The sequence below is a fragment of the Penicillium crustosum genome (assembly GCF_028827405.1).
Source record: "Penicillium crustosum strain IBT 35664 chromosome Unknown utg000002l_segment0_segment0, whole genome shotgun sequence".
Taxonomy (NCBI): Eukaryota; Fungi; Ascomycota; class Eurotiomycetes; order Eurotiales; family Aspergillaceae; genus Penicillium; species Penicillium crustosum.
This window is the reverse complement of record NW_026623123.1, coordinates 4,462,547-4,490,224: the sequence shown is the minus strand read 5'-3', so window position 1 is coordinate 4,490,224 and position 27,678 is coordinate 4,462,547. Positions and strand designations below refer to the sequence as shown.

The 27,678-nt window shown below is 48.0% G+C and overlaps 11 protein-coding genes across 11 annotated transcripts; 6 read left to right on the top strand and 5 right to left on the bottom strand.

The window, feature by feature from the left end:
* Positions 1-96: 96 nt before the first annotated feature.
* N7487_005222 (putative GPI anchored protein) lies at positions 97-636 on the top strand (the record flags this gene model as incomplete). The annotated part of the gene is made up of 1 exon (XM_056872969.1): positions 97-636. The coding sequence occupies one exon, from the start codon at positions 97-99 to the stop codon at positions 634-636; it is 540 nt and encodes a 179-aa protein (XP_056730689.1).
* Positions 637-1,441: 805 nt separating this feature from the next.
* N7487_005221 (uncharacterized protein) lies at positions 1,442-2,406 on the bottom strand (the record flags this gene model as incomplete). The annotated part of the gene is made up of 3 exons (XM_056872968.1): positions 1,442-1,641; positions 1,727-1,899; positions 2,072-2,406. Coding segments are annotated over 3 exons (708 nt in total), but the record flags the coding sequence as incomplete, so codon positions are not given.
* Positions 2,407-2,738: 332 nt separating this feature from the next.
* Positions 2,739-4,674, bottom strand: N7487_005220 (putative GABA permease (Uga4); the record flags this gene model as incomplete). Its single annotated transcript, XM_056872967.1, has 6 exons — positions 2,739-2,950; positions 3,012-4,016; positions 4,076-4,223; positions 4,275-4,322; positions 4,383-4,528; positions 4,587-4,674. 6 exons carry the CDS (start codon positions 4,672-4,674, stop codon positions 2,739-2,741), a joined length of 1,647 nt encoding a protein of 548 aa, XP_056730687.1.
* Positions 4,675-5,303: 629 nt separating this feature from the next.
* Positions 5,304-6,288, bottom strand: N7487_005219 (uncharacterized protein; the record flags this gene model as incomplete). Its single annotated transcript, XM_056872966.1, has 4 exons — positions 5,304-5,569; positions 5,626-5,832; positions 5,873-5,927; positions 5,980-6,288. 4 exons carry the CDS (start codon positions 6,286-6,288, stop codon positions 5,304-5,306), a joined length of 837 nt encoding a protein of 278 aa, XP_056730686.1.
* Positions 6,289-8,245: 1,957 nt separating this feature from the next.
* On the top strand, positions 8,246-9,505 carry fhpA (flavohemoprotein; the record flags this gene model as incomplete). Its single annotated transcript, XM_056872965.1, has 1 exon — positions 8,246-9,505. The coding sequence occupies one exon, from the start codon at positions 8,246-8,248 to the stop codon at positions 9,503-9,505; it is 1,260 nt and encodes a 419-aa protein (XP_056730685.1).
* A 533-nt stretch (positions 9,506-10,038) lies between these two features.
* On the top strand, positions 10,039-11,030 carry N7487_005217 (uncharacterized protein; the record flags this gene model as incomplete). The annotated part of the gene is made up of 2 exons (XM_056872964.1): positions 10,039-10,293; positions 10,359-11,030. The coding sequence occupies 2 exons, from the start codon at positions 10,039-10,041 to the stop codon at positions 11,028-11,030; spliced, it is 927 nt and encodes a 308-aa protein (XP_056730684.1).
* Positions 11,031-11,274: 244 nt separating this feature from the next.
* Positions 11,275-11,848, bottom strand: N7487_005216 (uncharacterized protein; the record flags this gene model as incomplete). The annotated part of the gene is made up of 2 exons (XM_056872963.1): positions 11,659-11,848; positions 11,275-11,600 (listed from the first exon to the last, which is right to left on the bottom strand). Exons 1-2 carry the CDS (start codon positions 11,819-11,821, stop codon positions 11,275-11,277), a joined length of 489 nt encoding a protein of 162 aa, XP_056730683.1. The 5' UTR covers positions 11,822-11,848.
* Positions 11,849-17,134: 5,286 nt separating this feature from the next.
* N7487_005215 (uncharacterized protein) lies at positions 17,135-18,220 on the top strand (the record flags this gene model as incomplete). Its single annotated transcript, XM_056872962.1, has 2 exons — positions 17,135-17,586; positions 17,639-18,220. The coding sequence occupies exons 1-2, from the start codon at positions 17,269-17,271 to the stop codon at positions 18,218-18,220; spliced, it is 900 nt and encodes a 299-aa protein (XP_056730682.1). The 5' UTR covers positions 17,135-17,268.
* Positions 18,221-20,720: 2,500 nt separating this feature from the next.
* On the top strand, positions 20,721-22,418 carry N7487_005214 (putative amino acid permease family protein; the record flags this gene model as incomplete). Its single annotated transcript, XM_056872961.1, has 2 exons — positions 20,721-20,883; positions 20,941-22,418. The coding sequence occupies 2 exons, from the start codon at positions 20,721-20,723 to the stop codon at positions 22,416-22,418; spliced, it is 1,641 nt and encodes a 546-aa protein (XP_056730681.1).
* Positions 22,419-24,057: 1,639 nt separating this feature from the next.
* N7487_005213 (S53 family peptidase) lies at positions 24,058-25,980 on the top strand (the record flags this gene model as incomplete). The annotated part of the gene is made up of 3 exons (XM_056872960.1): positions 24,058-24,166; positions 24,224-25,194; positions 25,255-25,980. 3 exons carry the CDS (start codon positions 24,058-24,060, stop codon positions 25,978-25,980), a joined length of 1,806 nt encoding a protein of 601 aa, XP_056730680.1.
* Positions 25,981-26,323: 343 nt separating this feature from the next.
* N7487_005212 (uncharacterized protein) lies at positions 26,324-27,469 on the bottom strand (the record flags this gene model as incomplete). Its single annotated transcript, XM_056872959.1, has 5 exons — positions 26,324-26,514; positions 26,571-26,795; positions 26,867-26,974; positions 27,056-27,368; positions 27,419-27,469. 5 exons carry the CDS (start codon positions 27,467-27,469, stop codon positions 26,324-26,326), a joined length of 888 nt encoding a protein of 295 aa, XP_056730679.1.
* Between the last annotated feature and the right edge of the window lie 209 nt (positions 27,470-27,678).

The following is a 27,678-nucleotide window of genomic DNA, read 5'->3' as shown; positions in this document are numbered from 1 at the left end:
TTCCCCCGGATTTTCTGCGTATATCATTTCAATCCAAAAGGCCAATTATTTAAAATCTAACTTACTCACGCAATCAATCCTTTTCTCTACATCAAAATGAAGTTCACTCTGATCTCCTCCGCTCTCTTCCTGGCCACTGCTGCCATGGCCTCCCCAGATGGCCTTGATATAAACTCTATCGTCTCCGACGTCGAAGGCATCTACTCAACTGCCGTCGACGGCGGCCAATCCATCGGATCCGACATCGCCTCAAAGGCCACATCTTTCGCCGAAGCCGCGAGTACCGGCGGAGCCGCTGCCGTCTCATCCATCGAAAGCGAGGCTTCTGCCGCTGCCAGTGAAGCCCGCTCTATCGGCTCTGACATTACTAGCCGGGTTGTTACTGCGGTTTCTGCTCAGACTACTCTGACCGACTCCGCCGGCTCAACCACCGCTACCGAGTCGGCTACCATAACCAGCACAATCTCCACCGGGTCTCCTTCCAGCTCTTCCGAGTCTTCCGCCTCTTCCGGTTCATCCTCCACCTCCTCCGGCTCATCCTCCACCTCTGACAATGGCGCCTTCGCCCGTCCCACTGCTGTCGGCGCTGTTGCTGCGGGCATGGCCGGTGTCCTTGGTCTCATGGTTGCACTGTAAAGTGTTGATATCTTGCTCCGTTGACTCTGGGTTTGATTTCAGTCATTATATCCACTCCGTCCTTTCTTCGCTACTTCTTTGAAACATTTGTTCGTCGCGTTCTCGCATCTGGGAAAAGAGGTCTACTACCGGCGTTCTTTTCAAACTGTACATATTGATCGGTTTTATAACCTACATTTTGGTCGACCATTTCGACATTCAACCTGCTGATAGTCTCACGACTAAATATGCATGTTCTAGAACATATTTTCATGGCCAATTGACCACTGTTTATTACATGTCTCACGCTAGCCTTTTCTAAGGTATCCAGATTAAATAAAAACATGACGTAAGGGCCCATTTAAATCGATATCAGGAGCGAATAAAAAGGTTCCATTGAGCAATAATAGTAACAAAGCTACCAATTACAGATTCGGCTTTGTACAGGTTACAAATGGCGAGAACACTAAAAAAGACAGAACCACACGCCTTTCCACGTCAGTAGTGAGGAGCAGAAAAGCCAGAATTCCATGTCGCTAGCTCACTCCTCCATGTTAGAGAGCATTACATAGTCAATATACCCTTGATCCTTCGGTCTCTCTGGCAGTGCAGCTACCAAGAGGCCATCAGCACTAGGATCTGATGGTAGCATATTGTGAGAATCCACGTAACTCACGAACTGGTAACCTGGGTGTAGGAAACTTTCCCATAGCGAGATAGGCATTGATAGAAGACACAAATAACGCCCTTGAAGGTCAAAAATACCTTCGATGGTCACATTCATATCGGGATCCATTTTTGAAAGCGACGCCTGCCACCGTTTGATCTAACGGCGAACTGTCTTGCCAAGAATAGATACGGAAATAAGGACACGACCCGTAGGTATTTGTGCCTTGCCTGTCGGTCTTTGTCTCCCCCACTCGTAATTAGCTCGATGTTGGAGGGTGATAGTTGTTTTTCGACAGTCTATACATTCAGGAGTATAACGCAGCTTAGTACTTGGGTCATTCGCCTGGGTACAGAGAGCTTCGTAGAGTTATATAACAGTAACCGGAGTTGGTAACGCAGTGTGTATGAGTTCTGTCAGACGGGTCGTGAAGTTGTTGTTAACATCCATCGTAAGTGGGACCGTTCTGATCAGCAATCTCGTTGCCTGTTGAGAACAGGTACTCAGCGAAACGTTTATTGTACTGCAATCTCATTTGTAGGCTGTGACATGGCTCTAAAAAGCTTCCAGAGTAGGAGGTATCGATTGGAACGAGAATATCAGCCTTCGTGCGAAGGCTGATGGAAGACTAAGGAATTCTAACGGTATCAGGGCTGCGGGTTCCACTGAGAGTCGAGTTGAGCGATGCTGGATGAGCAATGGATGAGTTTTATTAGGGTCCTTGCCAGATTTCATACCTCCATTCTGTTTCAGATACACCATAGCCGATATAGTGTATCAAAAATAAACCGGGATAGCCATAGGGGGGTGTCTAATTTATATTCCTCGCAGAGTTTAAAAAAAATTTCGTTTATCGCTTCCAATGCCTCGTTCCCAGGGGTTGAGGGTATAAGCAAATTGCCTATCTCGAATCCATATTTTGTCCGAAATATCTCCAGAAGTGCAGCTTGAGGTTTGGCCAAGTCCAGGTCATCATTGCTCCATCGTAGACCAAGAATAACGCGATTGGAATAGGGGATCACCCTGGGCCTACTATTTCTGACTCCCTGGCTCAAGGTTTTGATGACGCATTCAAAATCATTCCCCCCCCCAATGAGTGGTTGGGTGACTTGGAGAGGGCTGCGTCTATTTAGACATCCTGGAATCTGAATATGGACGACAGGGGATTGGAAATGAATACAATGGTGGAAACGATAACATGATGATTGCACCAGAAATTTGAAAACGCTGAATGGTGAATATGACGTAGAAAATACACCTTCCTCCTTTGTCTGAAGACTAAATCCTCACCATGCCATTACACTCTTATCAAAACACAATATTAGCTCAAAATAACTCCGTGTTGTTTGTGTCAAAACCAATCGGCCTACATGAATCGGGACAAGCTGGAAAATAAGCAGCATCTATTGAGGCACATGAATATATGTACCGCGGGCAACGATCGAGAGAAGAATGATCATTCTTCCTTATGATCGAAAGATGCGGGTGTCTCGGTAGGGAGCGGATGGGGAACTGGGAAAACAATGATATTGTCCGAAGCAGTAGAAAAACTCTCGTCGACAGTCATCTGGGGGCCAATGTACCATCGCCGTGCGAAAAGGAAATAATATGCCATACATCCGAACCAAACAAAGCCGTTGATTACTATGGTGTAGTTCATGTTCGATGCTACGGGTAGTTAAATTGTTAGCGGTCGTATCAAGCGACCTTGCAGTGTTCAAATACATACGAGTTGTGTTGGGACCCTCAGTTGGAAACACAGACAAGGTCACGCCAAAAATAAGATAGACAACGGCTACCCAGGCAATATGCCTGCTCAAGCGGCCGGTATAGAATTCCCCGGGGGTGAACCGGTCCTGGCCCCAGACCAAGCGGCAGAAGATTGGAGTGCCCCATGATAGGTAGTTGCTTGCTACAAATAGCGAGAACAGGGCATTGGCGGCTGCGGAGTTGATCAGACACAGTAGGCCCAACACAATAGAGACAACTACTAAGCCACAGATCATGCGCACTGGTTGGTACTGGATTCGCGTACTGACGTGGCGGAAGAATCTAGAGAATGGCAGTGCGCCGTCGCGCGAAAAGGCCCATGCTTGGCGAGAAGCAGCGACAATCAAGCTGAGGCCGATAAGGAACTGAATGACGCAAAGCACAGCCATGAAACCCAAAGCGCCGTCTCTGCCTAATGCATCATAGTATATTTGGGCCATTGGCTGACCGAATTTGGTGTTGATTGTCGCGCTTACATCCGGGTTCATAGTAGCAGCGATGACGGATAGCACCAGGAAGCCAAGCACAAATGCAGAGCCCGCCGACCAGACGATTCCAAGAGGAACAGCCTTGGATGCATGCATAGCTTCTTCGCTCATGTGCACACAAGAGTCAAAGGAGCCAATTGACCAGATCGGAGCGAGCCATGCCAACATAAATGCCCATCCAGTCGGCCATGTGGTCTCATTGTCGATGTGGCCATACACATAATTGCCAGCGTTGAGGGACCCACCACGCGTCACTTTTCCAACTGGCAAGGCAATTACGGTCGCAACCACGAGGGCAATGTTGATATAGATGCAAAATGTCTGGATTTTTGGCATTAGGCGTCCACTGAAGGAGCCGCATAGCCCGTGGAAGAAAATCAGGCCGACGTAAACAGCATAGATAACGCCGCGCGAGGCGGACCATCCATCTCCCCGTGATATTGAGACACAGGAGAGGATCATGAGTGCGAGGGTGTCTACACAATAAGAGTAAGTGATACGAGTGATCGCAATGGGTACGGATGATCATCCTCACAATCCACCGAACACATGCCACCGATCAAGCCCAATGTGTTGCTATATCCGATCAAGAAGCTCAATGGTCTCTTCCACTTCGGTCCGGCGAAATAATGTGTCCACCAATATAGCCCTCCGGCCGTCGGCATGGCAGACGCGAGATCAGCCTAGATGATATCAGTGCGATAGTTCCAGATAACCCCAACTAAGATTTCTACCATTGCCAGCCCAACCAATAAAATGAATATGCTCGCCGTGAACCATCCCTGTTGCATAATCCCAATCAACCAACAGCACAATCAGACTCAAGGGAGTTCAACCCCTACCCAGACCATCCCGACCGGACCCGCGGGGAGAGAGAACGAGAGCGTCGACGCGATTGAGGGCACCAAGCCCATGATACTGAATGCGATTGCGAAAACTTGCGTGGTAGAATACTGCCGACGAAGTTCCTGTTTGTAGCCCATCCGTGCTAGAAAAGACATCAGCGACCAGTCCTCACCAAAAAAAAAAAAGGCACACTCTTATACCCAGCAGCTGCACATCCCCGACATCTGCCATCCCGTCGGTCGCGACCGGGGCGAGCGCTTCGGGGTCGACGGGTTGTGAGTCCATCATAAACACCTCGCCTCAGATTGTAGCTGTTCGGACGGACATGGGAGGGACGGACAACTCAAATGCCAAATCAATTCGGGGTCAAGTCAAGCGATGAAATAAGACTGACCAACCATCGGTGGTGGACTCCAATAATGGCGGTTTCCTGCAGGAAACAGGATGTGACATGATTACGCCCCTGCGTTTGAATTTCAGAGGCATGTGAGACATTGTCCACTTCAAATCTCGCGACTATTGAGAATGTTAGCGCTGTGACAGCGGGTGATCTGCACCAACTCCGAGACAGTCACAACTCCACCGCAACCCATTAGGTTACACGAGCTGAATACAGAGTACATCGTGCACACCAGCCAACTTAAGTGCGAATAAGTGTTTGGTATGCTTCAAATTCGTCTGCACTTATTGACATCGATTAAATATTCTCGGCCTCATTGCCAGTTTAAAATATTAACCCAGATATTATTATCGAGGGGTTTCTCCACTATATACAATAGGGAAATTTGTTCAGCGAACTCAAGTCGCATCGGTTATGGTCGTCGAGGCGAAGCAATCAACGGGTTTCCATCAAGCAGCACTTCGGACCATGCAATAACATTAAACATGCTCATCGAAGGGAACATCTCTTCTGCCATTTAGGGGGGAGCGACATTGGCAGTGATGGTATGCTCAGAACCAATCAAGGACTCCTTCCTGGCTACCTCTTCCTCGTTATAATCCTGACCGGGGTTGATCCTCTCCCAGCGCACGAGACACAGGAGTTGATAGAAACCGGATGCAAGAAGGGATCCAAGCAAAGGACCGAGCCAATAGATCCAGTGGTATCCCGGGAACGAGCGGTTGATCACATCCGGTCCGAGGGAACGAGCTGGGTTGAGAGACCCTCCGGTATAGTAGTCACCTAGTGTGAAGGGTCAGCATAACACGTGAAGGAATCCGATATATGACCGTACGTACCAATCAGTTCTGCGACAAAGAAGGCCAGACCGATTCCTACTGGAGCCAAATAGGTGGACTTGTGCTTCACCACCGCCAACATGATAATGACAAACACAAGCTGCGCCGTCAAGAACATCTCAATGAAGAGTCCTTGTACAATTGATGCACCACCACCAAGTCGTGTCGCGCAGTTTAGCGGGCCCGGGAACAGGGCACTCACCACGCCTGCCGCCGCAATTCCAGCGACAAGTTGCGCAGGGAATACACACAACCCCCCGAAGAGGGGGCATGCCACCAGTCAGGCAGAGGGCAAGAGTAACCTAGTGAATGTCAGCTACAAATATTCCCTTTCCTATGTGGTGATGTCCATACCGCCGGATTGAAAAGACCACCCGTGACTCGGTAGAACGCCCAGACATTGACCGTCAAAGCGAATCCAAAAGAAAGTGCGGAATACATCAAGTTGGAAGTATTTGGCGGGGAGCCAGGTGGCGGCATGGGGGTATTGGACACCTGTGTACCCGCGAAAGAAAAGAAGAGAAACAGGAAAGTCCCCACAAACTCGCCCATCAGACAGAGCAAGTTATACTGTAGCTTGTCTGGGAGCCGCAGCATAAGCAGCTGGTTTCCCTGCGACCCCCCGAGCGTCGAGGCATCAGACGAGCGCTTCTTGAACAGCATCGCGAGGGATGAGGGAGCTGGAATAAAGAGAACTGATTAAAATCGGATGAAGTCAGTGTTGGACAAGTATCTCGTCGGAATGAGAACATTGCAGCCTCTTCTATCATCCGTCTTTTTTTACATGCTACAATCGTCGCATATCACAGACGTCACTACTCAATACAGACAGTGTTGCGACTGGTCCATGTATGATCGATTAGCCCTTGACTCAACCATAATTCAACTTATTTTAGGGCAGTAGTCCATTTTACCAGTGAATAAATGGGCTCATATGTAATTTTTCCCGTATAGAGTGGGATAGTAAAGTTAAGATTCTGGGGTTGGCTGGTGGAGTCAATAGCCGTTGGATGGGGAGCATCCTGACGTCTGCAAACGGTTGTGAAAGTTGAACGTCTAGACCTCCACACACGTCATCCTCCCCAGATTGTCCAATGGTCTATATATATCTAGGTAAGTATCGATCTTCTCCATGTGTTTCCAGAACCCTGTGATTGGGCCAGCGACGAACATTGAGATCTAGACCCAAAAGATCTCGCATGAACGCCTTTAGGGTTTGACGGCTCGGACTTTACCGTTGCTATATATTAGAGTTCTCGCAGATTAGGTTTGCTGATATAGTGAATCGCTTCGAAGCTGGTGAAGGACCGGACTATGATAGGATCTTGGCGCCAAATAATGGAGATGATGAATCTTGGATTCAGTCATTCGCAGCGCCAGAACGGTTAAAGTGGCATTGCTCAATTAGTACAGAGATCGAAGTATACAGAAATATGTTGTATTTTCTGTCATGACTCCCGAGGTCACCTGCGCAGCTCCAGGGCTGGCATATTTTAGGAAGCCTCCGGAGTACCTAAATGGGTCCACGGGTCATCAAATCGAGTTTACCTAATTGAACGGCAGCAACCGGGCCGTTTGGTCCCGATGACATTCTCGCGTGTGGCCTGATTCTGTGTGGCGGCTTTGTATGCGGGATGTATAATAACAGAAATACACCAATTTTTATGTAATTTTGTGTAATTTTGTAACACACGACCAAACGGACCAAACTTGGCACAATACACACATTAGTAGTACTGTACATAGTTATGCAGTGGACTCTGAGAGACTGGCGGTCACATGATTTTCGGTGGAACATAGTTCATCCAAGATAAGGCCCATATGGAAAAAGAAAACCTTATCAACATGGATGTTTGTCTCTATTTCTCCATTTTAGGGAGGTTGCATTTGAGCCTTATCTTGGACGAACTATATCCATCATATGTATGCATGTACCTAGGTACTCTATCTTGGAAGATCTTTGTGATTACAAGCGAGGCATGGTCCGCCTCATCCAATCGGAAATTGATAACACCAGAGCTTTCCAAGGTTACACATGTATGAACGCAGAGAGCTGATATCGTCTCCGGGGCTCGATTTCTTTTTTCCTATGAGCTTGAATGACGACCCCAGTTTTGAGGGAAGATAAAGATATAGATCGAGACTGGGGGTGGGGCATATTCCAGTCTATCATGCATCGTAGATATCTAAGATATCTACATACCCTATTCAAATGGCCTTCCACGTGGAATTTAGGAATATAAAACAGGCGACAGAACTTTATGTACCAGTTACACGTTGCAAGTTGCAATTTGCGAAAACAGACCGAGTTAATCCCTTTGTGCGCTGGATCCCCCTCTCCGCGGAGTGCTCCGCGGAGATATCTTCACTTCGGCCCTGAAAATATTTACAGATCACGCCAGATACCTTCCGATTTTTTCTAAATCCCGTCTCTTACGTGTAAACGATCCGGTTACGGTGGAGATAAATAGCTGGATAACCAACCAAATACAACTGATTTCTTATTACTCACATATTCCGATTTGCTGTTTATATTTAAACCCCTGCACCGGTCCCTGAATAGTGCAGATATCAAACGTTTCCTATACTCAATCACCCCAATATCATAGATCCATTCATCATGGGTTCCAATCCGGGAATGACTCCAGACCAAATCGCGCTCATTAAAGCGACAATTCCGGTTCTCGTCGAACATGGCAACACCATCACGACTGTCTTCTATCGCAACATGCTCGAAGCCCACCCGGAGCTGAACACTGTGTTCAACACTGCCAACCAGGTCAACGGCCATCAACCTCGTGCGTTGGCAGGTGCACTCTACGCATATGCATCGCATATCGATGACCTTGGCGCGCTAAGCTCAGCGGTTGAGTTGATTTGCAACAAGCATGCTTCTTTGTATATCAAGCCCGAGCATTACCAGATCGTTGGCAAGTACCTCCTCGAGGCCATGGGCGAGGTGCTCGGCGAGGAATTGACCCCAGAAATCCACGATGCATGGGGCGCAGCCTACTGGCAACTCGCGGATATCATGATCGGCCGCGAAAAGCAGCTTTATGAACACGCCGAGGGCTGGACCGACTGGAGAGAATTCAAGATTGTGAATAAAGTCCAGGAATCCGAGGAAATCACATCCTTCTATCTCGCCCCGGTCGATGAAAAGCCACTACCGGCCTTCCAGCCCGGCCAGTACATTTCCGTCCAAACCTACGTTCCAGCTCTCAAGTACCCACAGGCTAGACAGTACTCTCTCAGCGACCAGCCCAAGCCCGACTACTATCGCATCAGTGTGAAGAGAGAACTGGGTCTCAGCCCTGCCGCTCCAGGTGCTGCCGCCCATCCGGGTTACATCTCCAATGTGCTGCACGATACATTCAACATTGGCGACAAACTCAATGTTTCTCACCCCTACGGCGACTTTTTCCTTACCCCGGCCGACTCGGAAACCGGCAATCCGATCGTGTTAATCTCCGCTGGCGTTGGGCTAACGCCACTGACGTCGATTTTGAACACGTTGATTTCCAAATCGCCCACAACACGCAATGTGCATTTCATTCATGGCGCACGTTCGTCGGGCGCGCGGGCTTTCAAGAAGCACGTCTCCGAGCTTCCAAAGCAATTCCCTTCCATTAGAACGACATTCTTCACTAGCCACCCATCCGAGGGAGAGACGGAAGGTGTCGATTATGACCATGTCGGGCGGGTAGACTTGACCAAGTTGGAGGACCAGGACTTGTTCCTTGATGATGCAAAGACGGATTATTATATCTGTGGACCCGGACAGTTCATGACTGATATCGAGTCAGGTCTCAAGGCCAAGGGTGTGGGGGCCGATCGCATCAAGATGGAATTGTTCGGAACTGGAGGTATTCCCCATTGAGTTCGGAGTGTGATTGAGTGAATCTCTTTTGGGTTAATTTGTCCGTTCCGGGTTTGGCGTTTAGAATTACATCTCATCTCTTGCTATTTCGAATTACGATTGACGAATGATAGAACCTTGAAGCCTCAAGATCCCTGCCCATAAGACCCCTGTCCAATTTTAGGTCATCCATCTGCTGAGCAAGCAATGTATTTTGAATGGGGGCAACTACACCCATTTAGGTAGAACGTACTTGAATTTTCCGATAGCCGTGAAAACGTGGCGCAAGGGGGTGGTGTATTAGCAATCTTCATTTTTTAAAAAGCAATGGATCGACATCCATGGATTCATAGAGAAACAAGTACAGGGGTCATTGCATTCGGTTATTGCTGTCATAGACCGAATACAGATCTCCATTTATAAGCATGCGATTATGAAATGCAGGACATAAAGGCTCAAAAAATCCCCGGGTAAAGTGTACGGATCATCGAAAATCTTCCCAATTACAGCCTATTACCCGAGCTACCCTTCCAATATATTCCCCCAATATCAATATGGGTGCCAAAATTGGTGTCTTCCCTGCCTCTGGGGCCCTTGGATCAAGCATTGTGAACCACCTGGTGAAGCTAGTCCCAAAATATGACCTAATTTTGAGTGCCCGACACCCCGAGAAACTGCACGATCTCAAGCAAGCTGGCGCTACGGTGCGCAGAGCCGACTATGATGAGCCATCAACGTTAGACACAGCCTTCGAGGGCGTGGATGTTTTGATGCTCGTTTCATATGCGTCATTCGAGATAGATCACAGGGTTAAGGCAAGAAAACTCAAGTTATATTACCCGACCTAAGTTTTTAGTCTAACAACCATAAGCAGGCACACCGTCTTGCTATAGATGCAGCCATCAAGAGCGGCGTCAAGCACATCTTCTACTCTTCTCTTGGATTCGGCGGTGATCTAACCAACCAGACCATTGCTCATGTGATGGGCGCCCACATCGAAACAGAGAAATACCTCTTTTCCCTGCAAGACAAGATATCTTACACCATAGTTCGGGAGGGTCTTTACACTGAATCCTTCCCGATCTATACCGCGTACTTTGATCCGCAGAATCCAACCGACGACGTGACGATCCCTCACTCAGGTGCAGGCCCAGGTGTGGCGTGGGTCAAGCGCGATGAGCTGGGCGAGGCAACCGCTAAGTTGATTGCCTCGTATGTTAATAACCCCACTGGCTTCGAGTATGTGAACAAAGCTCTTCTGCTCTCTGGGTCTCGGGAGATCTCCCTTGCGGAGACGGTTGAGATTATCGGTCGGGCGATTGGGAAACCGCTTAAGATTCGTGAGATCTCCGTCGATGAGTATGTCAATCTTCCTCAGATTGGCGATAAGAATACATACAAAGGGGTTAATCTGTCGAGAGAGTGGGCTACAGCCTGGGAGGCTATCAGACAGGGTGAGACTGCAGTTGTGTCTCCGACTCTTGGCAAGATCTTAGGGCGTGAACCGGAGAGTTATGAAACTACTATCAAGGCATTGATTGGATGACTTTTCGCAGGCCGCCCCAATTTGAATGTCTATATACAAGAAACTAGATAGATTGTTTTCATGGGATATAGAATCAACTTTAGCGAAGCTTCAGCTGCTTTACATTCGCTATTTATGATGTATACAACATATATTATTAATGGGATGACCCAGTAGTTAAAAAGACGTATGTTAACACCAAAAGCACAGGAAACCCATCAGGCTATTCTATCAGATCGACGGAGGGTCAAACCCGGGTAGATATTTAGGGGGAGTAGTTCTTCAGCTCCTTGACATAGAGCTTCTCACTGCGGTACTCAGCGTTGTGAGCAGCGTACCAGAAGATCTCCTTAATCTCGTTCTCGCCGTAGCCGTCAATGGCGAACCAAGGCTTGCCGCCATGGGTGAACAGACCCTGCTCGTTGACACCAAATCCAGTGATGTTGCCACCCTCAGGGACAGCACCGGAGTGAGGCAGGGTCAGACCGACGGGCGAGACAGAGTCCTCGACAATGTAGAGGTTCTGGAAAGCGGTGGGAACACCGTTCTTGGCAGTGTATGAGACAAGGCCGTTGGGGCTGCCGCCACGGACTAGAAAAAGAACTAATATTAGGGGCTAGATCGAGATCATCAAAGGGTGGATGCTTACGGATCAGAATCTCATGGTCGGTGGTGTTGGCATTGATGTAAGCGTTCTGGCCATCGGTCAGGACGGTCTTGCCGCCCTCGGCAACGAGAGTGAAGGCGTTGGGAAGGCTGGCAGCGCTGATGGCACCAGCGAAGGCAGTGATGGTGGCGAGAGAGAACTTCATTTTGATTGTGAATTGGACTTGTAGAGTAAATTCGGTGATACATTTAAGGAGAGGAACTTGGGACTCTTATATACCCCAGAGGCATAGACATATTTTGTACATACGATTTCGAACTCAGACCTGCCTCGGTTTGTTGAGGTCATAAAACCGGGGACGATTCTATTTTTATTTAGAGTGGCTACTCTAAATTACTATATCAGTTCAATTGGGCGACGATCATTTCGCAATACTGAAACATGTCTAGGATTCCCTCATAACAGGATTTTTACTCCAGATGTCGACAGATGTCGCCGCGATAGCGAAATGCATGGTTTGTTCAAATATTGAATTGTTGATGAACCTAACTTACTAGGCTACAGAGTTTGAGGTTGGACAATATCATAATATCGATCGACTGTCCCTAAAAGCTAATTGTGAGACCTTTAATGTCACTCAAAGCACCTACAAGCCTAGCATCTCCGGCTAAAATCCGAGTATGTACGTATTTTCTTTCTGAGCGGTGAAAGTGAGTCCACCAAGCCCCTGTCGATCCTCCGGTTTGGTGGAGAGAGGTCGGGTCATTATTACCTTTTCCATCCCATTTCATCCTATGCACACTCCTTTCGGTAGTTCCATACGGTAGTAGTTCTAATTTCCCAATTCTCAGACCGACTATTTTTGGCTTCGGTTGTTGCTTGTTTCTCATTCATCAGGTCCAATCCTGGCTGTAGAGTCCTGGCTGTAGAGTATCGACCTGAAGGTTGCTTGGAGAAAAGCGTGGATCTACTCAGTACATTATGGCTGATATAAGATCAGCCTAAAAAGTAGCGTTGTTTGACGTTGCCACCATGCTCCAAGTGATTTCCTTTTCAGATGCTTATTGGAAGCCATTGATACATACTCCGTATGTCGGGCCGGACCCCACATGGGAGGCTTTTCTTGATTCAAACTCTAATAATACGGGGAAGCAACATCTATATTCCACCAGCTAAGGTATGTACACTTGACAGATATATGCCACCGTCTTAAATCGAACAGTTTATCACAATGAATACAAAACCCAGCATAACAAAGCCTTCATCCGCAAGTTAATCTAGCAACATGGTAGTGAATTCACACCCCAAAACTTACTTACGCAGGCAAAAGTTATTTTAGCCATCAACGGCAGACTTTATATCTAGCACCCTAGCGATCAGTTCCTCTTGAAATACTAGCTATATATGGGCAACCGCTGGAGGGCAACCAGTTACGTTTCTGCAGAGTGTAAGTAAAGCAATTTATGTATGTGTATGTCATCCGAAAAGTTGAAGTGGCTTACAGCAAGCCTGAATTGTTCGGTTACAGGCGACTAAGGGGGCATTAGAGCCAGTCCTATAGCTATTAGTGTGGCTAGTTTAATGCCTAAGGCACCCAATTCATGTAGAGCTATGTCACGTGACATAACCCAAAAAGTCAAACCGTGCACGTTAGTCACCTGACTAGTTGAAAATATAAATGTAACATTCAACCGTGATGAGAATAGGACATGCAGATTTAGTCACCTAGGTACGGAGTGTATCCATAGATATTTGCATAGTAAATTTCCGCAGTTTTGAGAAGCTGACCTGGCGTCCTGACCATGTGACCCGTACTAAATCTATCCCTTCGGTTTTTCGTATTGCTTCGCTTATGCTCCACAATCATACGATTCATATCGACGCTAGGGAAATTATCGTCAACTATTGCAAATCGACCCCTATCAATTAACCTAGCAATGGTGTATAGAGGTGCATCTTTGTCTTGAATTACATAGGTGAAATTTTGCACGTAGGCATAGCTGCAAAAGCAACGTCTGTATAAACTGCGAATTTAGCCGAGCATGACCCCAGCCTGCATGACCCCAGCCTGCATTCCAGACACGATCCTCATTCTCCCTATATGTACGCCATAACAGGATCATCCCTAGTTTATCTGAATGTCTTCACCCGGCTACTTCGTGCTAATGGGGGTTTTCACGGTCGGATAACCAATGTTCACATTCGATTCTTTCCATAGAAGTACTCGAGCTTGATGGGGCAGAGCTTACCCATAGACGTCGGCAGCAGCAAGCTATCAGCCACTCATATTGTTGTTCTGGAGACTTGTAGTCACAATTGCATTGGCCTTTTGATCAACCCCGCGGGTTTGATCGAATATGCGCCCACTGTACACTCACCTTGCAAGAAGACAATTTAATTTACGCAAGATAATCGGAAATCTTATTCCAGATATATATCAGATCCTAGTGCGACGCCTCAATCACACAATGTGCGTCATTGAGAATACCTATAATCGTTTCAACCTCGGTCCATCCTATCCCTCTCGGTCGAGCGGTACGTCGCTTAATGGGGTTGATAATTTACAAAAGATAGGGTGGAAGGACAACACATTGTACGGAGTACGGAGTACACTGATACGTATTGTGAATCGCAAATTCCAAAGTGGATCACGTACTTCGATGGGACCCGCAAGTGGAGGACTTCCAAGGTTGTCAACCGTATGATGTGTGGATCTGATTTGGGAGCTACCTACACCCGAGCATAAGCTGTGCGCGGTTCAGCGGGAGCAAGTTTCATTAATCGGATGCAATTTTCCTCCGTAATTGCTAGTAATATTCACGAGTAACTAAGGGCTAAATTTTCTCCCAATGAACGCAACCGAGCAACAACGCTCTGGTAAAATAATAGTGTGGCCTAGCGCGAGAGCCGCATAAACAAACCGTGTATACTTCACAGTTGGCAAAAAAGCGGGAATCATTTTACTGCTATTGGCTATCCATTTTCAGGGCCTGGAAGTCATATCTCAAATATCCGGTCCTATATCCCAGAATTTCACACCACAGACCAGTGATTTTAAAGTGTAATCAACCTAGTCTAGTCTCGAAGCGAAAGTGGACAAAACAGACTTCTTGGCGCGGAAAAGCCGTCTTCGGTTCCATCAGCGTGAAGCGTGGCATCAACGATACGAAGACGGCAAAGTTTTTATCCTTATGTGCACTCACTCTTCCCGAACAGCCCTATTCTAGTCAAAAGCCATCTTAGCCACCGATGAAGATCCAGCCACAGGAAATCAAGATCCATAAACGATAATCGGGACCGGAATCGAGTCAAGATCCGTGTATTCCGTGCAGATGACAGGTCTAGCGCCCGTTATTGTTCCACTGGGTCAAGGCGCCGGGTGGACTGACCCTCATCTTCCTCATCTTGGAACAGGCCGTGACACAGGGGTAACGGGTCGCCTGCAGGGTACTGGTTTAGTGTTGGTCTAGATGACTTGGTACAGGTATGAAATGGTACAATCTTTTAAGGTTGTGATAGATCTGAGATGTTAAGGGGAGATGCTGGTCATTAGCCACAAAGTCTAACAATGCATATCATTATTTGCAATTGTCGAGAAACCTGTATTCTCAAAGACTTCCCCTTTCAACCTCGAAAGAAGAAAATGTACAATCGGATTGCCCACAGCATCGGGGAGTATCAGGAGACGAACCCTCATGCCATGAATGCGGGACTGTTGACCGGAGTCCAAACTGGAGAAACGGACTCCGTATGCAATCATCTAGATATGAAATCTCGGGTTGTCACAGGAGCGAGTTTTCTCGTATGGACTCGGTGGACTTCGGGCTCGAGGGTAGGGCGAAGGACAGGAAGGAGATTATCCGAGTCACCCCACTGATCCAAAGTGCAAGTGGAGTCGTTTTGGGAAGAAATTTGAATAAGCGGGATTTATCTGCTTCGCTACTGGACAACACGGAGGCCCGAGGCGGCATTACGGACTAACTCCACGTCTAATTCTCATACAACATACTTTCTTTGTTAACCGACCAATCTAAAGCCAACTTGTTTGATACATCTACGGAGTAGATCTGACATGTTTGTTTTAAATGTGCTTTCACTAGGTGTAAAATCGGAAAAAATTTAGCGCTGGTTTTCAGTGAGACTGACAAAAGTACTAGGCTGATACCGGAATACACCTCGTAGACATTCCCATAAGCGGCAGTGCAGAAATTGGCAGAACTGCCGAATATACATGACCTTTCCAAGGAAAATTATGGAAGTATAAAAGTATTGAGTATGTATATTGTATTCTTTATTGTAGATGTATCACAGTGGTTCAATTGGGTGATTATCGCCAGCTTTGACGTGTTAATATTCATCATTATTACTATCATATCAACTTACTTCGGCGTCAGATATGATATCTGGATATTTCCTTAGCTCTTATAGGACTCTCTGCACCGAGTAATGACGTACAGTTTAGTCGCATATGCCAAGAGATCCATCTTCCAAGAAACGGATTGCCTGACAGGGTGAGCGACAGGTGATCGTCAAAGTATAAGTGGTGAGGCAAGCAATCAGCAGTATACTCCATGAAGAAACAGGGTATGACTTTTACAGGGGGTAAAGAATGTAAAGACATTTTCGTACAATTAACATGTATGTTTCTGTACAGGGGGATTTGTGGCCCACATTGATATTGTTGACGTTGCCGCTTTTACAGAGACAGGCTGTGTATACCGCAGTGTAGCTACATTCGGGTTTACATTCTGATCATCTGGTTCGTCACCAATAGAGGAACCTTATCCAGTCAAGTGTCTATGACGGAATAATGATTCTTTTCATATATGAAAGCACCTATGCGACTAGTTATAAAAATCTGGTATGAAGGATTATATAAATTGACAAGCATAGTTACCACGTGTACAACAAGTGTTGAGGAGAGTTGACTCGGCAAGACATGATTGGCTTCACCCGTAAACCTACTAACTACATATGTACATAGGTAGTAAATACTCCGTACGGAGGATACGGAGTAGCCAGGTCTCAAGTCTACCACCTGCACATGTGTTCATACATCAAAGCAGCAGGAGAAAATATACAAATGTCAAAACCAAAAAAAGGAGGTACAAAGGTACATAAATTACATTAAATACATTAAAACATGTAAATTACAGAAATTACATAAAACACCGGCTCCGAGGCTCGGCCGGCGGAACCTTGGAAATGGCCCAGCCCACTGGTTCCCGCGACATCCACTTTTAACTTCAACGGTTTCACACGTTACTGACTCGTCGGAGCCGGCCGTTAAAACAACACTTTGGGGGGTTAACTCGGGTTGATTTCACCGAAAAGCAATGCAAGCGAATGACTAGGCGGAGGCTAGACCATTTTCGATAGCGTCTTTTCAAGACCTGACATCACAGGTCAATTTCGGTACACAGGTGTAATCGTCTGTTCCGGATCACCTTCGTACCCCTGTTTTTTTTTCGGGGCACGCTCTGGGTTTATATAAATGCCCCGCGGCCGATACCCATATGCTGTTCCATAAGATCTTCAGTTCTGATTTATTTATAAATCTTCCCTTCGCCACCCTTTCCTTATAGTAATTCTTCCAACTTACTATATATCCCCAATTCTGTCATCGCCTTCGAGGCCAACGTATGATCCAAGATGTGTATCATGGCTTGCAACCGATCCAATGAGATCCCCAATCTCTCTATAGACCAGGGGACCTACCTCAGCCAACACCTGAGTCCCCAGTCTCGCCCCGCCGACTTCTTCGAAAGGCCCGACCCTCTCGCTGCCAACTGGAGCTATGACAACGCCATTGACCTCTTCTCCATCAACCCCACCGATATGGAGCCCGTCTCATTCGACTTTGCCGACAGTCTCACGAATCTCGAGTCCAAGGATCTCTTCAATGACCCGTTTGCTAGCTCTGGGATCAGTGGTTTCAGCATGCCCGAGGATGCAGCCTCACTATCATCGGTACGACCCTCAACCTCCCATCATCTTGACACAAAAGCTAATCTTCCCCAAGGAATTCGAAAGTGACGATCAAACATGGCCCTCTGCTCCTACCCGGCAATCTATCGATTCGAACGCGTTCGAGACCCAGTCCGCAAACCAACCTTCAAACTACAACTCTTCTCAACCTCAACCACAGAGCAAAACTCGCTCATCTTCGACAAGATGGTCATCCAGTCCAGAGATGAAGGAAGAAGAGATTGCTACCCCTCAACCCTCCAAACCCACCACCTCCACATCCCGCAAGACCCGCAGTTTTTCCCGAGATTCCAACCGCTCCTCAACGGGCGGCCAAGACCCTCAAATGCGGAATGCTGCTAAGCGAGCCGCCCATAACATCATCGAGAAGCGCTACCGCACCAACATGAACGCCAAATTTGTTTCCCTCGAGCAGGCCATCTCGCCCTCGGGTGTTCAAAAACATGCCAAGGTTGGCGCGGGGTCGCTCAAAAAGTCTGAGATTCTGACTAATGCCCTTACCTACATCGATGGCATTCAGCAGGAAAACCAGGCCCTGCACAAGGAGCTCGCACTGCTCAAGCAAAACTTGCTACCGGGCGGAATCTGGCGACACAGCAAAAACCCTCGACTATGATCAGGTGCACACTGATCATGCCACTGCCGCTTCAAGTATCTTTCTTGTTCTCATGACCACGACCAGCGTTGTATTCTTAGAGTAGCCGGACAACGTGGTCCCGGTCGGCGTTCGTTCTTTTTTCCTTTGTTTCCCATTTATTTTTGTTTGGACTGGTGGAGGCGTTCGGATCAAGTGTTATTTGGGCTCGAATGGGACCCTCTCTCATCTCAGATATGATTTGATTTTCCGGTCGAGGCGACCACAAAAGTGTTTTGTGACTTGTGATTCCCCTACATGAACGGGAATACCTCATGGATAGTATCCTAAAACATTAATATAATTGCCAAGACTCGGATGATTCATTTTGCTCAAAAAACATTCTCGTTTCTTTATTGTGTGCGGTATGGCCTGATGGTTCCCAATGTGGAAATAGTTGCGGTTTGGTGGGCCCATCCTGGTATATATACCCCAATGTACTCTGTAAGTGTTGTTCCATTGTCTGTGATCTATCTGCTGTACTGACTGGTCACTCTCGGTTAGCAATATGAATTCTTTCAAACTCAATGCTGAATGCGTTTCGTATCACAACCTTGGTTCGGCTTTCATATCGCCTTCGACACGGCCTCGACCGGGTGAAAGCAGCGTCTTGAATGATAACCAAACCTCTTCAACTTCTGGATTTATAGTCAACGGACACGATCAGTCGAAAAAGCAAGTTGAATAGAGCTAGTAGCTCATCGAGAGACGGACTAGGCCCCCAGCCCTTGCTTAGGAGGAGGAGATGGAATAAGCGAAATTAGCAAAGGGGGTTGCCTATAATTCCGAGCAGGGCTATTGAGGGGCACAGCGATGTTGCCTATCTGGTTGGTCAAAGAGCTGACATCGCTAATCACGGCAGGTAGGTAGGGACCAGAATGTTTCTAGAAGCCACCCATCCGACCATGTGACCCTATCAGGAGGGTATCCAGGCCCAATACCCTCTGCTGGGACTAGGCTGCTGTATCGTGGCTGAATGTAGCTGCAATCCATCGCCTTCCTGCCAGCAGACGACTATATACTTCTGATGAACTGATTTTGGGGATATGCAATTGATCACGGACACACCATGGCGATAATAAAACTGAACCGTTTCGGGTTTCACGGAGCTGTTTCTCAACCGTGCGCCCTACGATCTGTCCTTCATTGGCCTACATCGCCGTGTCTCGGTGCTTGCATCTCCTTATCCTTCCCTTTGTGGGGTTGAGCTGGGCGAGTTTAGCTTTGCGGTCCGATGGATGGCGAGGACCCTACGGCGGTGCCCAACTGAGGAGATTCAACAACTTTAGCCAAGGTCCTTGGTTCTCATTACGAATCAATAACTGAAGAAGTGGACCTCGGTGGTAGAGTTCCCGAGATGAAGCTCAAAGCTCCTGCTCCAGTGGTGTAAAGTGCAACCAGAATCTGTCGTGTCGGGTTTCCCTTTCCGGTGGGAATACTGTTATGAATCAGGTTTGGTCCTCCCACCTGACCCCAGCTGCGGATCATCTCCTAATGACTCAGAAACGGTTCTCTCAAATCTACATTTATATCAAAACCTTCAAGGTTGGAATGGCTTCCGTTGAATAAGCCATGGTTATCGCGCATCTGTGGAGTTGACTCCACATTGATACTGTTTAATATCTCATATGAAATGCAGATATGCAGCTCTACCGTTACTATTATGGTGTCTATTTACACAATAAAGCATGTTTGATCTCGGAATTGAGCCGCACTCTACGGAGTAAACCTCTAATCGTTGATGCTTATCGGCCACGCATGGACTTGCCGTTTTGGGTCAGCCGACGCCACTACTCATTGCTCTGTGATGTTGATATACCATGCCATTGATTTTTATGTTGGGAAGATAATTAGGAGGTCATCCTTGTATATTTATTGTTGACATTGGTAGTTCTTTTGAACTTCAAAGGATATCCTTGAAGAAAGGAAGCTGCTGATTTACACTGGTCGGACCTTGGGGGCTATGAAACATACGTGACGATTTATGGTATGTACATGCGAACAGGCTGCAAAATATATATGATATTTACTTTAGACAACATGAATTCAATGCCAATTGTACCCCAGTTCTTATCTGTGGAGTGCATTTGTGGATACATCTATAAACGCGATGACGGCCCACTGGAGGGAGGTCCTCCCGAGGTGACTCCCCGCAAAAACCCAAGAAAATTCGGATTTCTATTATCAACATCTCTCCAGTCCATGACCAATCCTTCTGATTCACCCAAAACCTAGTATCAGGCCCACCGTGTCATTGGCTACTCTTAATTGGTCTCCAGCTTTATCTAAGTATTTTTGAACAGAGTTAATCCGTGAGGGGTCTCAACGCGGACCGAAAACGCCAGACGCCAGATTGAAGCTTTATAGAAACCACCATCTCCCTCCTATATTTCTCATTGACCTTCAGTCAGAAAATGGGCGCATTTCCCTCCTGTCTGCCCACTGAGTTGATATACATTGCCTCCGGCTGAATTACCACGGCATGGATTTGGAGTCCAATTCGCTCCCTCTCAAGCCACCGCTGACGGATCAGAACGTGCAAGATGTACAAGATGCGCAGGATCTCGCTGCCCTGGGCCACTCCCAGGCCCTGACGCGAAAATTTGATATTTGGAGTATGCTGGCGCTCGCCTTTTGTGTACTTGGTATGTTTGCGCTTTTTGCCACCCGATGAAACCCGAAAGTGTGCTGACATGGCCAAGGAACCTACTCGACCTTCGCCCAGGATCTCAGCAGTGGTCTGACCAATGGTGGTGCTATAACTATCCTCTGGGGTCTAGTGCTGGTCACAGCATGCAACCTCTGTGTTGCGCTCTCGCTGGGCGAGTTGACTAGCAGCATGCCCACCGCCCTTGGTCAGGCATACTGGGTATATCGACTATGGAATACACCATTGGGTCGATTCGTCTCATATATGTGTGCATGGATCAATACATTTGGATGGTGGACCTTGACTGCATCGCAGGTTGCCTTCATGACTGAATTCCTGCTGGGCATGAAGACCATGTTTGATCCCGAGTGGGATGGAGTCAACAAGGGCTGGCTGAATTTTGTTGTATATATCGGGGTGGTCTTCGTGCTAACCCTTATCAACGTCGTCAGCTGCCGCAAGGAGAAGATCCTGCCCTGGCTTAACAACTTTGTTGGAGTGTGGTTCTTCGGCCTGTTTATTGTTCTCTCTCTTGTGCTACTTATCTCGGTCGGAACCAAGAGTGATCTGTCGTTCCAGCCCGCTTCATTCGCGTTTGGTGCTTGGAAGAATGAGACCGGTTGGGGCGACGGTGTGGTTTGGTTCACCGGGCTGGTACAAGCAGCGTACGGGTTGACCGCGTTCGATTCGGTCATTCATATGGTGGAGGAAATCCCTGCACCTCGGAAGAATGCTCCACGAGTTATTTGGATGGCCGTTTTGTTCGGTGCCGTGACTGGGTTCATTTTCATGGTGGTCTGTCTGTTCTGCATCCAGAATGTGGACCGTGTCGTCAACGCCGATCTCCCCTTCATGGAGCTTATGATCGAGACTGTTGGAGTTAAGGGAGCCGCAGTACTGATTGCACTGTTCATTTTCAACGGTGTAGGCCAGGGAATCAGTATCCTTACTACTGCCTCCCGTCTGACCTGGGGCTTTGCCCGTGACGGTGGTGTGCCTTTCAGCGTGTACTTCAGCCACATCGACCCTGTGTGGCAAGTCCCTGCCCGCGCTCTCTGGGGCCAGGGCATCATCATCGGGATCGTCGGCATCCTATACCTATTCGCCAACACCGTGCTCGAGGCGATTCTCAGTGTCAGCACCATCGCCCTGACTGTCTCGTACGCCATGCCTATTCTCGCCTTGCTCATCACCGGCCGTGAGAAATTGCCCCCGGGTCCATTCAAGCTCGGTCGCATTGGTCCGTGGTTGAACTGGGTTAGCATCATCTATTGTATCATCACTACCATTTTCTTCCTGTTCCCTGGGAGCCCTAACCCGGCGCCCAGCGATATGAACTTCGCTATTGCCGTCTTTGGTGTTATGTTGGTCATCGCTGTTGCATTCTGGTTCATTCAAGGCAACCGAACATACCTCCAGACTGAAGATGCCATTGCCTCAATGGTCTACGCCCACCATCTGGAAATGAATCAGCTCGGTGTTGATGACCCTGTCCCGGCTGTTCAAGCCCCGGTCATCGTTGACAAATAAGTGTTATCTTGAGATTTCACCTTTTGTTTATAAAGCCCTATTGATTTTGGACGTGTGTGTGTAAAACAGAGATGTACATACCTAGGTAGTATATACACATATGGACTAATGCATGACCATAACCCGGTTGGATTTTGTATATCTGGACCCAAGTTGACGTACTTCCTCATAGAAACTGCAAGATTATTGAAATCATTGGCTCTACTAGATACCCCGAGGAGATTCTAGGTAGAATCTATCTTATTTTAGTTCTTTATCTTCATTAAACAAATAGGAAGACGTAAATTCGGCAAAGTCACGGGATAGCTAGGACGGAGTACCGGCGGAACATGATCCATTTTGTTCCCAAGGTTGCAACCCGGGAGAACCTGCCAAGAAGCCAAGAAGCCAAGAAGCTAAGAAGTCAACATTTTAATATAGCCCGGACTACGGAGTATGCACAATCGCGAGACAATAATTGCCAACGGGAACTATCATTTCGACCCGATAGGTGTCACAAACACAAGCGTACTGAGTACTCTGGACATCCCGTCACCTGCGCACTTCGCATTTATGCTCAGCCTTTTTTTTACCCAAGGTTGAGATATCACATCAAAATAATGAAGGGAGATCAAGATCATCAGCCACAACTGTCTCCCCTGCCTATGTAACTTATGATTCTGGCAACATTGGAATTTTGTATTAGCCCCAGCCTCCGACGCACTCCGGCGCACTCCGGCGCATATCAATGCAAACAGAACCGATAGTCATTCGGGTTGCAACAGTGTTGCAGTTCATTTCAGCGCCACAGCAGCCTAGTGCTCATCCTTGCAAGACTGTCTTAATTTTTATGAGATAGCCTAATTGGCTGTCAGCTGGTGCAACAGTGCATGATCGCCATCCCAACTTCCCCCTCGAGAAGCTTGGCAGGGGAAGAATGATTTTGGTCATTGAACAACTCATCCAGCTGATTCACATCGATTAGATCTGGTCACAGATGAACTGTGGGCTTCATATAAATCAGAACTGGAGCTGATCTGATTTTAGGGTCAAATTGTCCAGCCACCCGGCAATACAAGCCCCCTGACCCTGACGCCCCTCACATTGTTTCCTTCGAAGTGGGTCAGCCCCTGCCGATCATAAACGGACCCCGACGGACGCGCCCATTACATATCACAATGGGATAGAGAGTTTATCTCCATACCGATCACATCACTAACAATCCGCCGTTCCTCGGCTTGGGAAAGGTCATTAATTGCGACGCGAGTATGGGGCTATGTAGCCTGATCCTGAAGACGCAATCCCCGGCGTTGCCATTATTATTGATTTAGAACAGTCTCACCAAACGGACATCCACCAAGGGCCCACTGGAACAGTGGAAATAACAGCGATGCCAAGGGAATGACGTGAAACTTCGATTAAAGCACTCCGTGCTTGTTGTCTTATTCTGGTTAATCCTGAACTTCTTCAATACACATTCTTTGTCGCCCTATCATTCCCCCCCCACCAATGCAACCATAATAAACACCAATTATTCACGATATTTACCCCTCCTTTATATTTGATAGCCTTCTGTCGAACTATTTATACTTCCTGCATTCGCTGTGCAGAGGCCCCGATCAGTGTCTGACAGGGTGTCTTCATATCGCTCATTTCTATCATGATTGCATCTCTATTTAACCGTGGAGCATTGTCGCTCGCGGTCTTGTCGCTTCTTGCATCTTCTGCTGCAGCTGATGCATTTGAGAGTTTGTCTGCTGTTCCTCAGGGTGAGTAATTTGTATTCTAAACTAAACCGACAGAATTGAGACGCTGACCTACCATAGGATGGAGATATTCTCGCACACCGAGTGCTGATCAGCCCTTGAAGCTACAGATTGCTCTGGCACAGGGAGATGCTGCCGGATTCGAACAGGCTGTGATGGAAATGTCAACCCCCGATCACCCCAGCTACGGGAACCACTTCAACACTCACGAGGAAATGAAGCGGATGCTGCAGCCCAGCGCAGAGTCCACAGACTCAATCCGTGACTGGCTCGAAGCTGCTGGTATTACCAAGATCGAACAGGATGCCGACTGGATGACCTTCTACACTACCGTGGAGACGGCAAACAAGCTGCTGGCAGCTAATTTCCAGTTCTACTCCAACAGTGTCAAGCAAATTGAGCGTCTTCGCACGCTCGAGTACTCCGTCCCGGAGGCTCTGGTGTCACACATCAACATGATTCAGCCAACCACCCGTTTTGGCCAGCTGCGCGCCCAACGGGCCATATTGCACACCCAGGTCAAGGAAAACGACGAGGCTTTCCGCTTGAATGCCATGTCCGCTAAGCCGGACTGCAACAGCGTCATCACTCCCCAGTGTCTCAAGGATCTGTACAATATCGGTGACTACGAGGCTTCCGCCACCAGTGGGAACAAGGTCGCATTTGCCAGTTACCTGGAGGAGTATGCACGATACTCCGATCTGGAACTCTTTGAGAAGAATGTCGCGCCCTTTGCCAAGGGCCAGAACTTCTCCGTCGTTCAGTATAACGGCGGTGGCAACGATCAACACTCCAGCGGTAGCAGCAGCGAGGCAAACCTCGACCTGCAGTACATTGTTGGAGTCAGCTCTCCTGTTCCCGTTACAGAGTTCAGCACTGGTGGCCGCGGTGAACTTGTTCCAGATCTCGACCAGCCCGATCCCAATGATAACAACAACGAGCCATACCTCGAATTCCTCCAGAACGTGCTCAAGATGCACAAGAAGGACCTTCCCCATGTGATTTCCACCTCTTACGGCGAGGACGAGCAGGTATGATACGCACCCCCTATTTTTCGTGATTTTTCATCAGTCTCTAATATCAATCTCCAGAGCGTTCCCGAGAAGTACGCCCGTACCGTTTGCAACTTGTACTCACAGCTCGGCAGCCGTGGTGTCTCCGTTATTTTCTCATCTGGCGACTCCGGCGTTGGTGCCGCATGCCAGACGAACGATGGCCGAAACGCGACCCGCTTCCCACCCCAGTTCCCCGCTGCCTGCCCGTGGGTGACATCTGTCGGCGCCACAACCCACACCGCGCCCGAGAGGGCCGTGTACTTCTCGTCCGGCGGCTTCTCCGATCTCTGGGATCGCCCCAAGTGGCAAGACGATGCCGTGAGTGAGTACCTCGACAAGCTGGGTGACCGCTGGTCCGGCCTTTTCAACCCCAACGGCCGTGCCTTCCCCGATGTCACCGCCCAAGGCCAGAACTACGCCATCTACGATAAGGGCTCGCTGTCCAGCGTCGACGGCACATCCTGCTCAGCCCCTGCCTTTGCCGGAGTCATCGCTCTCCTCAATGACGCCCGCCAAAAGGCCAAGAAGGCACCTCTGGGCTTCCTCAACCCCTGGCTGTACTCGACTGGCCGCGCCGGCCTCAACGACATTGTCCACGGTGGCAGCACGGGCTGCGATGGCAATGGCCGCTTCAGCGGCCCCGAAAACGGTGGCCCGTCGATTCCAGGTGCCAGCTGGAACGCTACCAAGGGCTGGGACCCTGTTTCCGGTCTTGGATCGCCCAACTTCGGTACCCTGCGCAAGCTTGCGATCGCTGAGTAGGTTGCAAGTCTTGTTTGTTGATATGATGCACAGTCTGTTCAGATTATGATTGATTCCGACCGGTTGGAAACTTCTGGTATTGCGTACATGCTAGCCACACACACATAGATTCTTTCCTATATTTGCAAATATAATAATCTTGTGACTGGTTTGATTTCTTGGCGCTTGTGCTATATTTTTCTTTTCTCATCACGATTCCCTGTTTATTCAAAATATATTTGACTCATTTATGTCTATCTACTACGCGCTCTCTCCGATTCGCGAACGAATGGATAGCATCGTTGGCCGTAAAACAGGATCTTGGATGTAAATAGATTAGTTGCAGACCTGTTAGATGTGCTCCTTATTCCTTGAACACAGGCTCGGACTTCTCAATATCCTCCTTGCTCAAACACCACTTATCCTGCAACGCAGGATCAAGGCTTAAAGCATAGACATCCTTGGGCCACCATTCGCCCCAACTAGTCAAGAAGATTTGTTCCGGATCAGCAGGGAGATTATCGACCGTGACCGCGCGGAGGATGTTCTGGGCACCTATTGATCATTAGATATCGTCTTCGATGCAAAATTCAAATCCCGAAGATCCTCACCTTCTGGCACCGTCTTGGCATCAGGCATATCCATGGATAATCCTAAGCTTGAATGCTGGGCAAGCTTGGTGTTGGGAATGAGACCTGGTGAGACAGCCACGACTTTGCAATTTGGGAGGCTACGACGCCAGTAGTGCGCACCCAGAAGTTGGGTAAATTTCGATGCACTGTACACTACTTTTGCGTTCGCGCCGGAGTTTGCTTTTAGGTCGACATCAAGGGTCCCTGATATGAGGTCAGCGTTGTGAAAAATTTCGCCTTTAGCGACACGATTGAAAAGTCAGAACTAGACTTACTTGGGTCGCTTCCTCTCACACCACGAATTGCACCCGAAGATACAATGACAACACGCGATTGCGAGGCAGACAGGGTCTCAGCGAAATGATGAGTCAGATAATGCTGGGCTGAGTTGGTATCCATGAATTATTAGCTCCAGTCTCCTAGCCTCTTCTCTTTAGTAGCCGACGGATCAAATTCTGACATACCCAGATGATTTACCACGTACGATTCGCACCATTGAGAGCCATGAGGTCCTGGTCCATCGGCGCTAGCAACAAGACCAGCAATGAGGAAAAGATAGTCCAACGGCCTTTGGCCCAATTCCGAGAGTGCTTGCTTGGCAAAGGACTGGACACTCTTAAGATCCAAAAGATCCAGGGGCAAGACAGAGACGCTGTGCTTTGAAGTGTCGAATTTTAAAGCATCATACGCAATACGCGTCTTTTCTGTATCACGAACGCCCAGGATGAAGCTATACGGCTGTGTCTGCTGGAGTAACTGTTTGATTGCTTCGAATCCCTATAAACATGTTAGCTGGAGTCTGGATATTCCAAGGAATGTGGCTTCACCAAGCCTGACGAGGTGCCTGTCGCGATGACAGTTTTTGCGATTGAGGACATTTTCAGATGTTGTATCTTGATATTTGTCCTACAAAGTAACAGGGATGGGGTCGGTAGAGGGCAGAGCAACAGAAGCCGATTTTGCAACCCAATGACGTCATGGGGGACTATCATTTTCTACACTCGACTATACAATAAATAACCACCGGAGTACAGAGAATCCATTAAGCATACCGAATCATGGGTGTTCATTAAGAAAATATTATGTT